The sequence below is a fragment of the Molossus molossus genome, unplaced genomic scaffold, assembly GCF_014108415.1.
Source record: "Molossus molossus isolate mMolMol1 unplaced genomic scaffold, mMolMol1.p scaffold_m16_p_1, whole genome shotgun sequence".
Taxonomy (NCBI): domain Eukaryota; kingdom Metazoa; phylum Chordata; class Mammalia; order Chiroptera; family Molossidae; genus Molossus; species Molossus molossus.
Genome location: NW_023425344.1, coordinates 104,207,208 through 104,218,931, shown reverse-complemented (window position 1 = coordinate 104,218,931; position 11,724 = coordinate 104,207,208). Strand labels below are relative to the sequence as shown.

At 46.1% G+C, this 11,724-nt stretch overlaps 1 protein-coding gene across 2 annotated transcripts in view; it reads left to right on the top strand.

The window, feature by feature from the left end:
* The first annotated feature begins 8,508 nt into the window (after positions 1 to 8,508).
* The window catches only part of KIAA1217 (KIAA1217 ortholog), a 307,954-nt gene continuing 304,738 nt past the window's right edge, over positions 8,509 to 11,724 (top strand). For both annotated transcript variants that reach the window (XM_036275689.1, XM_036275652.1), the window contains exon 1: positions 8,509 to 8,654. In XM_036275689.1, the coding sequence (XP_036131582.1) occupies positions 8,585 to 8,654 (70 nt within the window). In that variant the 5' untranslated portion in view covers positions 8,509 to 8,584. The remainder of the gene's footprint in view (positions 8,655 to 11,724) is intronic.

The following is an 11,724-nucleotide window of genomic DNA, read 5'->3' as shown; positions in this document are numbered from 1 at the left end:
AGTGAGTCACTTGGTGAAACTCAGTTCATACTTTGAGACTACATGTCACCTTCTCTCCCAAGCCTTCCCTGTCCTTGGCAAATGTGCTTACTCAGTCTTCCTTGCTCTTTGTTTATATCGCTATCAGAACCTTTCTTTCTCTAAGTGAACATAGGTGGTGTCTTCTTCATCCACGGTTTCATCATCTGTCCATCAGTCCCACCATGCCAAATGATTTATTCAGCATCTTGTCAGCCCAAGAGCTGTGGTAGGGGACGGGGAGTCAAAGATGACTAATGCTATTCTTATTGCGTAGAGAGCTCATAACCTAATGACAGGCTCACATAACAGCAAATAAATACTGTGCAGTGTGGCTAATGTTCACACATCTATGGCTCGCCTTATCAATTCCAGCGCTCATAGCATCCACCAGTGGCTAATTGGTGCTCAATAATTTTCTCCTTCTTTTTTTATCCTCACCAGAGGACATTTTTGCATTTATCTTCAGATAGAGCAGGAGGGAAAGAGGTAGAAAGATAGAGAGAAACATAGACGTAAGAGAGACACATCGAGTAGTCGCCACCCACACGACCCCAACCAGGTCCAGGGACAAACTGCAACCGAGGTACGTGCCCTTAGCGGGAACCGAACCCAGGACTCTCTGGTCCTCTGACCAACACTCTAACCACTGAGCCAAACCGGCCAGGGCAATGCTCAATAATTTTCTGAAGAAATGAAAGGACAGATGGATTCATCACTTTTAGCTTAAACTAGACTGCAGTGTCTTGTGAGGCAATTTTAAGAGTTACATAAACAAAACATTCTACTTTAAAAAAACAATTTTGTAGCCTGGTCAGAGTAGCTCAGTGTTTGAGCATCAACCCATGGACCAAGAGGTAACAGGTTCGATTCCCGGTCAGGACACATGCCCAGGTTGTGGGCCTGATCCCCAGTGGGGGGCATGCAGGAGGCAACCAATTGATGTTCTCTCTCATCAATGTTTCTATCTCTCACACCTTCTTCCTCCTCTCTCTCTATAATCAATAAAGGAAAAAAGTTTAAAAAAAAAGTTTTGTATTTACTATATTGTATTAAGAAAACATATAATTATTTATTAAACCCCTACTTTGAACAATATTATAGATATGAAGTCAATGTTAATATACTAATATAATGTATCAATCGATGACAGAAAACAAATTGTTGAAGTTTGACAAATACTGACCTAAACAAGGCAATTTTCACTTTTTTCTTTTCCTTAGGTTTTACTCTTTTCCTGAATCCAGTCTATATAAATTTACCTTGAGAATTTTTAGGACCTCTTGAAATAAGCCATTTTACTGCAAACACTTGTGACCAAGTACAATTTTTAACTAACCAAACCTTTAAAAAGATAAGACAAAGAACATTGTATGTGTTTTGAAGATGAACCAAAGCATATTTCTTATTTCATTTCAGAAGTGACTCTGCAAACTCCCTATGTGAATGTCCTGATTTTCACAGGTGGTGACCTGTTTAGGTGACAAGGAATAGACCTACTCGTAGTTGGGTTGTTATTTATGTGAGGAAGTAGGAAGAACAGGAAATGGCTTTCTCAGGCCTCCTGAGCAATGGGACCTGGTTCTGGGACATTTAGGGTACAACAGTAGCCACACAAAGATGGCAGCAACTCTGGGAACCCGACAGGATGCGTCCCAGTCCCTCACTCAGCTGTTCCACAGCTGCCTGCTGCTGTCCCTCCCTCTGCCTCGTGGCTTTTCTTTGCCAATGTTTCTGTGGGTCTCAGCTTTTGCCCAACATGCAGCCTATGTTTGGGGTGACCAACTGAACCCAGTTTTCCCAGGACTTTCCCGGTTTTAGCACCAAAATTCCTGCATCCTGGGCAAATGGGTCTATTGGTCCCCCCTACCTGCATTCCTTTTCCATGCATCTCATTCATATCCTTTGAGAAAGAAGGAAGAGCTGACTGGGTCTCTCAGCCCCACCCCAGCCCAGGGCACCTGCGCTGTTTCAGTCAAGCTGGTTCCTGGAGACAAGACCGAGGGGAGGCTCGGGGTGGCACAGAGAAACTTCCCCAGCACTGTCTTCAGAAGGGGCTCGTGAGCAGGGCCAGTCTGGAAATACTCTCCGTTCCTCGGTGGGCTGCTGTGTCACTCTGTGCACCAGTTGGTCACTGACCAAGGTCCTGGGGTTCTTATGCACATTGGGTGAGGGTGTACGTGGAATGGGGAATGCGTGTGTGTGGGGAGCAGGTAGAAACGACTCTTACTATGTCCTCCTTTCCACTGTTACAAACTCAGTCATGTTACACAGATTAGACCCCTAATGTTGTGTAATTAAATTTTATCTCATTGAAACTTGTCCAGTCAAGAAATCATTAAGTTTGCAAAAGGGGGTATTTAAAGAAAAACAGCATACTTTGGGAAATGATGAATTAAGTTCTAGTAGCACGTGGAGCCCAACACAAAATTTCCCGTGGCTAGAAGTCAGAGAAGCTGAGTCGGTCAAATGGTGGGGCATCTTCTTCAACCTCCCTTGTTTCAGCACCCCACCCTCCCACTGGGCCCCAGAAATCAGATCTTTCAGTAGTAAAACTGTTTGCCCATCTGCAAGCAACAGAAGTTCTCCCCTCCCCTTGAATTCTGTGGACTGGAGAAGGGAGAGAAAAATGAACTCACTGTAAAAATGCTTAAGTTCAAAAGTACATGATTGGTTTTCAAGAGCTGACGATAAAACTAGAGGGTGTGTGAGGTGATGAGGAAGCTGGAGAGCAGAGGTGTGTGGCTGTAGCCCCCACACCCTACGAGTCGCCCCAGCACACTCAGAACCCCCAGTGCCCAAGGAGCCCCAGGCTCTTGCAGCACCCACTGTGGTGCAGAGTGACCGGCACCTTCTCCTAGTCACTGCTCACAGCCTAAGGCACGTGAAGGGGGAAGGGGGGCAATGCATCTGAAATGACCCTTCCATTCGCTGTTGTCTGTGTCTCTCTTAAAAATAAAATTTGTGGCTATTACTCACTAAGGCTTAGAACTAACAAAAAAGTGAAAAAGACAAAAAAAAAACTAGATGAGTTATTGAAACTAAGTATATTTTAGAGTTTATTTGGCAGAGAATCATACAGAGGCCTTCAGTTCGGTTTCAAATGAGTGTCCCCTGCCCTGGTGGGAAGGTGAGAATCTCTGAGCTCGAGAGCTGGAAGCGGAGGAGAACAAAGGCTCTGGAGGAGCAATGAGAACATCCTCTCCCCGTGCCCTTCTGGACTCCAGGAGGCAGGCACAGACCTCCCTCTGCTGGATCCAGGTCACCTCCAGGGCCCAGCTCTCCAAGCCCGCAAACCCCACTCCTGTGGGGCACCCACCACCACCACATCCGGCCTCGTGGCCATGCCTGCACCCTGGCTCACCTCACACGCTCTTTCCCTCAGCTGACCATGTCCCGGCTCCTCTCCATCATCCATGAGGGCTGCTCCCTGCCTCATCGCCTCAGGAAAGCCCTGCCCGCCTGGGATGTGCACAGCATTACGAAACCATCACACACCAGGTCTCTCTCAATGAACAGAGGGGCAGTGATGCCCCCCAGCAGTACCAGGCCTGATTCTGTGGTTGAGAAGAGAGAGATTTTAGAAAATAGTAATTCTCCATTTCAGCATAGCAAAGGGAATTAGAATAGTTGAGGGGTCCCCTAGGCCGTTGCGAGAAAAGAGGTAAAAGATCCTAAATAGTCAGCAAGTGTAACAAAGCGAAGGCTGACTAGGAGATGGCAGAGATGGACGTGTGACTCGAATGAACGCTCTAGACCTCAGTTTGCTCCTCTGCAAAATGGGGGAAGGCAATCGGGAGATGTGAACCACATGGGCCCAATTTCATGGCCCTGCGATGTGTTCCCTGTTGTTCTGCGCCCCCTGCACAGCTCACTGCAGCTTTGGGGTGAGGGTGGGGGCATGTGGAGATGGGCAGGGGCAGAACAAAAGGCCAGGGAAATCTCTTTCCAGGGAGGCCTCGTGAAATACTCTCTTTTGAAAGGGTTCAGCAAGGAAGCAAGCAGGGTGCTTTTATGTCTGGGGACACATCTCGTGGATTCTACCCTGGGCCTTTAGGAGCTCTCTGGAACATGTCATGGTTTAGTTCACTCTGGGCTGTACAAGTTGCAGTTTTTACTTAAAAGTCGCCACCTGGAGTCCAGACTTGGCCTGCGATGACCAGGAGGCAGAGCTGGGAGTGGGTTTCCCGTCCACGTGCTGCACACAGGGCAGCTTGGTGCTCTGCAGACGGGGCCTTTGCTCTCCAGCATCTTCCAATTTAAAAGAGATAAAAAGAAACCCCAATAAAAATGAACATCAATGGATTCTCTTGAAAAGAAAGCAAATATGCTTAAAGTATTAACACATTGGCTCTAAGTGTAGTTCATATTTATAACCGCATGAGGAATTTGTATGAGGTGTGTGGGAAGAAAGTTCCAAGACATCGGAATAGAGAGACTCGGGGGGGGGGGGGGGGGGCTCGGGGCCACCTCACTGCTCTGGGCTGGCCGGCTCCCCTCGGAGCAGCTGGGATTTAAGGATGCAAGTAAGACAGGGTGACTGGTTACCTTCCGGAGAGAAGGCTTGAGATAAAAATGGTGACCTGATTCCCTCCTGGCCACACAGAAAGCAAAATCCCGTTTTGATGGATGAATCGTACAGAATGTCACACTGTGGAATTTGTGTTTCCTGATGTGAAACTGTTGCTGAGGCTCCTGGCACAGCTCTAACAAGGTTCACACCTTTAATTAATGCTTACATTTCTCGTAGGAGGTCTGTGCCGGCAAACTCAGACAGGACTATTACGCGCAGCTCACATTTGGAAACTTGAGGAGCACAGGGCTAGTCTTGGACGACACATAGGTGGCCATCTGTGCTGGCCTGCAGGAGCTGCAATGGTTTCTGCATCTTGTCTTACTGTAATTATTAATAGTGTCCCCGTTCTCTGTCACCAGTCCTTCGGTTTACATTGAAGTATAAGGTCACCCTAGCCAGCTGACACGCTGCAGGCAAAACTGGGACCGAAGAACCTGCGTTTCCACCATCAGATCACCCATTTAAGCAAATGTTTTCCCAGTTGTCAAAAGTTCTTAATTAGTGAGTGACGGTGACACACAGCAGCGTGTCCCGTTGAAAGGAGACCTGTAACACATCAAACGTGAGGTCTCCGGTTGAAACATTTTGGTTTGTTTGTTTTTCACTTTATTTTGTTTTGTTTCCTGTCACAGTTATCAGTGCCTTTGAAAATCACATTTTATGACTTCAGCAAGCATTATTTCTTCTGTGTCCTGATGTCAAGCCATTTTAAGCTGTCTTGTCCTCAGGATTTAAAATTTAAAAAATTGAAACATATCAGGGAAATTCCACATATGTTTGGTTCTAGCAATGATTTCTCTCTTGGAGAACTTACATAAAGGAGGTTGACATGCTTTCCACAGACCTGTGATTTAATTGGCCTGCCGAGAAGTCATATGAAACAGTTTATGATTTCTGTGATTAATGCCCACCGTGACAGATGCCCCTTTAAATTTTGTCGTCAAAACCAACAATGACCCGGTCCTGTGATAGGTTAGCTTTGACTGCAAAATCACCATCTTTCATCCCATCTCTTGTCTTTCCTTTCAAATGACACTTTTTTGGTGTGTTAGTTCATTTTGAGTCAGGAATTGCCAACACATGGAGCCATTAACCAAGAAATAGTCTTGTACCTTCCCTGGTTAAGAGAAATAGGGTTGAAAATGTAGCCCCTGGTATCATTATTGTAGCTCTCCATGTAACTGGAGGAAAATCAAATTTCAAGTTCTTTCCACTTCCCTTATGCCTTTCACAGCACATTTCAAAGGATAGCAGTAGGCAGATTGGTTTGTAATGGCAATTTTTAAACCCAGAAATTATATTAAACTGAAAAGCATGGTGTACTTCAAATAGATGTTTCTTCCAGAAACCTTCTCCACAGTAACAGCAATGACAAGAGTAGTATTTTCATGAAGATCTAAGTACGAGCTTATGTAGATTGCAGAATTCAATTGCTGTTTTCCAGAGACCCCTCCCCGAGAAACTGGCATTCAGCAAAAAGTTTTGAGTATGGTCTGTGTGCTTTGGGGAGAGTTGTATAGTCAGTGACAACGGCACGAACACAGTACCTTCTCAAGTTGTCTGCAGTTCTTGTACTCAGGGAGGAGGAACAAAGGGCTAGTAACTAGTCCAAATGAAGCCTTCCCCCACAGAACGGTCAGGAAGTTGAACTATTCAAGAGAACATGTTGTGCTGTAATATATGTCTAGATTTCATGGACCTTGATGATTTATGTAAATTAGCTTCACTGTGAATGCCTTTCCCTGTTGTGCATTCCACGCAGTTTGGCTTTGAGGAATATCTACAGAGGAGGCAGTCTGCTTTGCCCATGGGGGAGGAGAGGGTCCCAGCAGTTTGAGCACGTGGTCCACTGAGGGGTGCCTTGGCTGCCTGAAAACTAAACAAAGTTCAGAACTAGTGGAAGAGCTGCCTCCATTATGCCCATCTGGGGATCAACGGGGCCCCTGAAGGGCTGCTCTCACACTTTTCAGACAGCCCCAAGAAAGTATGGTCTGCATCTAAACATGGATTTTTTTCTACATAAATTGAGCTAGTTAGGAACCCCCCCCCCACACACACACACACACACCCCGTCCCTTGGGACAGGACAGGATAGGGTGCTATCTGTTGTAGGTGCACTCTTATCTCTTTTATTCTGGGGATTTTGTCTCTGGGCTGTGTCAAGTGACAGGTAGGAGCTGCTAGGAGCAGGCTGTTCACAAAAGAAAATCAGCTTGGTGTTGGAGCCCCACAACCAGAGACATCTGGTTTAGACTGATACTCTGGAGTTGCAATCTCTCTCTCTCTCTCTCTCATCAGACCCCCATCCATTTTTGACATTAATAATTTGAAGACAAATGACAACAGCTATACAAGGATCAAAATAATCTGGACCTGGAGACCTGAATTCAGATCCCTCCTGAACCCAAGGACATAGTAAAGTTAAAACCAGTTTTGCAGGCCACCAGTACAGATACAGTGTAAAATTAGTTTCTCCTTAAAGCAAGATTACCAACTAATTCCATTTCAAAATCATGAAGACCTTGCGTTGTCTGCCCTGTCAACCCAACTGCGTGCATGAATTCATGCTGCCAGGCATGACTTTGACTTTCTGGAAGATCCGCCACCTCTTAGATTTCAAGGGAAGTCCTGTTAGGAGTTGAGGGGTCTCTTCTTCCCTTCCCCATGTGAGTTTAGCTCACTCCCTGGCATGTCCACTTTCCTTTTGGTCTATATACTTTGTCCACATCTTTTTGTTTAAATGGCCAAAATAAGTCCCCACACTGCCAAATGCACAGGGACTCAAGGTTAAAATCTGGAGGATAGGTTAGCCATTGTTCTGCAGGAATTCTTTATCTAAATTAATCTAAAACCCTGCCTGATTGGCCTGTAAACTGGGTCAAGGTATGGTCAGCAGGGTAACCATTGTCCTCCCCACCCAAATGAATGGGCCGCCACACATTCCAATGTCACACTTCCTACTGGTGGTTGCGCTGCTTTAGGTAGCTGAAATAGCAGAGCTGATGGTGCTTAGATTATTTTCCCATCTTTTTTTGTGAACATTGTGCCTATTCGCACTTTCTGGGAATTTTGCCAGTCTTTCAAGAACTGGGTAAAAAACAAAATAAATATTTGTAGGTAGTTTAAAAGGAGAAAGGAACTTGAACGTATCTCTGCCCATCCATTTTAGTTGCCTTTCAGCTATCTTAAGGTAATTAACTTGAGAGATTCAGAAAGTTGATTTTACTAGTTTACTTTTCAGATCTGTGATCCACAGAGTGTGTGTGTGTGTGTGGGGGGGGGGGGGTCGGTCACAGTGTAGGCAAAAGAGTACGCTCCTTTCCAAGCCCAGTTTAAGTGATTGAAATGAACTGTGTCAAAAGTAAAACTCGGTGTATGTTAATCAGGCTCCAAGTAGTGCCAGAAAGTGTTTACTTAACAACAGTCATCATATACTCTTTCTAAAAAAAAAAATTTTTAAAGGGATTTCGCTGAAATGCGGTACTTTCATCAGCTGGCTGTTTATGAATATGTGTATCAGCCAATTAGAGAGGCTGATTCAGTGTCTGAGATTAAAGAGACCAGAAGGTTCACGCCGGTGATCCCGTGTGACATGTTTCCCACCCCCTGGCTGCGAAGTCTCGGCAGTTTGCCGCGGTGGAAACAGGCGTCTGTGTCCCGGGAGGAAGGCCCGTCACCTGTTGGGGCCTCGGGAGCGCGCGCGCGGGTCAGCCCGCGGCAGGGGCGGCGGGGCTCGGAGCACAGCCCCCATCGCTCCGGGCCGGGCGGGGGAGGACGGGACGCACCGAGACACCGGGAGGCCCCGCGCTGGAATGCACTTTTCTCCAGCCCCGGAGACTTTGCACCGGAGTAGAGAATAGTTTGGGGTGGGGTTTCGCACCGTCTCCTCCTCCCCACCCCCGGATCTCCTTCCAGGCGCTTTCTGAGAGCTTTCAGAACTGCGCTGGGAAGTTTAAAGAGCGGAGGGAGCTGGTGCTGTAGGCAGGGACAATGGAAGAAAATGAAAGCCAGAAATGTGAGCCGTGCCGTCCTTACTCAGCAGACAGCAGACACACGCGGGGTAAGTAACAGGCTCATTCAAAGATGGAGTTACAGTTACGCGTGTCCCTCGCCGCTTGCTGCGTTTTATAACTGGAGACGGGGCGCCGGGCAAAGAAAAGGCGTATTTCTTGGGGTGGTGCGTTTTCAAAACTGAGTGGAGAGCTGTGAATTCTCGGGTTTGACTTTGTCTGGGGCAGGAATTTGTGAAGTGGAGTGGTGATGTCTCATTTTAGCACAGTAAGCAGTCTGTAGCTGCTGTACCTTTAGGCAGTGACCAATTTATCGCTAAAAGCAGCTTTGCGTGCTCATTGCTCCGGCGCTGGGGGTGGGGGGGAGAGCAGTTGTTGCTTTGGAGCTCTTTCTGGGGCTGCAGCATTTCCACTCATTGGCTGGGGGATTTCATGAGCAGCTGCGAGGTGGATGCAAGTTCTGTAGTATTTTCGAGGTAAATCAGATAGTTTGGGGATGTTTCACTTTACAGATCGGAACAGCAGGGGAGCAGGCGCACATCTGGATTATAGATGGAACTCTGAATCTTCTGTGTTTTAATTCAAACGTTGAGAGTTGTTAGACAATTTTGGTGAATTTTCTCTGGGCAGTTTCCCTTTAATTGTTTTTAGAATAGACTTGCCTTTTCAGTAGGGAATTTCCAGAAGCTAATGTTGTTCCAGAGAAATTTCACAGAGGGGTTGGGAGAGAAAGGACTGATCTGCCCTCCAGGGTGTGACGTCTCTGATGCCAGAGCCTATCATATAGCATCATACAGGCAGCATGTTCATAAACCACCCTACCCACCCAACCCCAGGTTCATTTGGCCCAGTTAGTAACTAATAGACTTGCTTTTGGGTCTGCAGTGTTGTGAGTGGGAGTAGGTATTATGCACAGGGGAAAAGGTGTGTGTGTGTGTGTGTGTGTGTGTGTGTGTGTGTGTGTGTGTGTTTAAAGGCTGAAAGGAAGTAACAAATGACTCATCCACACTGAAATGCAAAAGTAAGCCAGACAGAAGAAAATGCAATTACAGGAGACAGACCCCACCCCACCCCCCACCCCCCAGTGAAATGCAGGAAACTTTAAGCTCAGTAAACCCTGGAAAATCTCTGAGCCTTACATTCATCAGTCCAGGCTCTGTTTGCACTTCCAAAGCAGAGCATTCTCCTTGAAGTTGCCTGGTCAGTGGGGTTCAGCAAGAGATAAGGCTTCCTCCTCTCCCTTCCCCCCTTTATTTGATAGGACAGAATCCTAAGGCAGGAATCCAGCCTGTGGGTTTTTGCTGAAATAAATGACTCAGAATCTAGAAGGGCTGTTAGAATGGGACCAATTTAAGAAATAACTTTCAAACAAGCACAGCAATTCAAAGATGCTTGAGAGACTGGAGATGGTCACGATGAGACAGTGTGATCCCTTTTTCCATTTATTCATTTGCTAAGTGAATATTGAGCACCTGTTATGTAGTAGTCACTGTTTCAGCTACTGGGGATCTGGCAGTGAATAGACTAAAAGTACTTGCCTTCATTGAATTTATATTCTAAGGGCTAAGTTTGGGCAGATGGGGGCAGTAGAGACAGATAATGAGCAAATAAGTAAAATATATAGAATGCTAGATGGCTGGGTTGCTAGATTTGCAAATAAAAATTTGCCTGGTTAAATTTGAATTTAAGTTAAACAAAGAATATTATTTTTAGTATAAGTATATTTCATACAATATTTGGGACATACTTATGTTAAGAATGATTTATTATTTATCTGAAATTCAAATTTAACTGGGCATGCTGTACTTTATCTAGCAACCCTGTTAGGTGGAAATAAGTCTGTGGGGGAAATAAGTCAGGGAATAGGGAGTGCAGGGGTGGGTGGGGGATGAAACTGCAGACAGGATTCGTAAAGAGAACCACACTAGTGTGATAGTTGAACAAACATCTGGAAAAGGAGAGGGAGGGAACAGCAAGGACATGAGAGACAGATGGGAGGAAAAGAGTTTAGGAGGTGATCCCAGGCCAGAGCATGTAGGGACTGTGACAGTGTGGTAAGGACTCAGGCTTTACTTCAAGCAACGTGGGGAGCTGCTGGCAGGTCAGACTTGTCTTATGAAGGGTAATACTGGGTGATTTGCTGAGAATAACCTAAGTTGGGGTGGGAAAGGGGCAGGGAGGCCAGTTATGAGGCTTCCACAGTAAAACAGGCGAGAAACTGCACTAGCTTGGACTAGAAAACATTGTCTCAATGTACACTGATGGTAAAGCCAAAAGAATTTGCTGAGGGATTCAATGTGGGACATTAGGTAAACAGAAGAGTCAAAGATAATTTCAAAAATGTTTGTCTAGCCTGGCCTGTGTGGCTCAGTGGTTGAGCGTCGACCCATGCACAAGGAGGTCTCCAGTTTGATTCCTGGTCAGGGCACGTGCTCAAGTTGTGGGCCCAATCACCAGTGGGGGGCATGCAGAAGGCAGCCAATCGATGTTTCCCTCTCTCTCTCTCAAATCGATAAAGAAAAAAAAAAATTTTTTTTTTAATGTTTGCACAGCTGTATGAATGGAGTGGCCATTTACTTAAACTGGAAAGCATTTGAAGGGAACAAATGACAAGGTTTATGGTTTGGAAGCAGGTGACATGAAAATCTTTTGGATCTGTTAGGATTGAAATGTTTATCAGGCATCCAAGTGGAGATGTTGATTACGATGTGGGTACTCACTGACTGGAATAGAGGAAGGACTGGGCCCCTGAGGGCTATGCTAGGGTGGGGTCTGTCTGCAGAAGGACAGGTCCAGGAGATGCGCCCTGGAGCACTCCAGCAGTCAGAGGTCAGGGAGATGGCATGGGTAGCTGGAGAGGCCCTCAAAGGGGAATAAGAATCCAGGTTAGATTTCTAAGATCTCGTTGAGTTCTGGGTAACAGGGATGCTGTAAAGGAGTGTGGCTTCATTCCCAGTTCTTTGATCAGCCCAAGGACTTTACAAGGGAGGCCAGGCCACTGATGCCCACATCACCCATCACACTTTATGTGCATTCCTGTCGCTGTATTTGTTTATGTACTATATATGTTTCAACCAATTACAGTGTGGTATTCCAGGGCACAGACCACATGTTCATCTT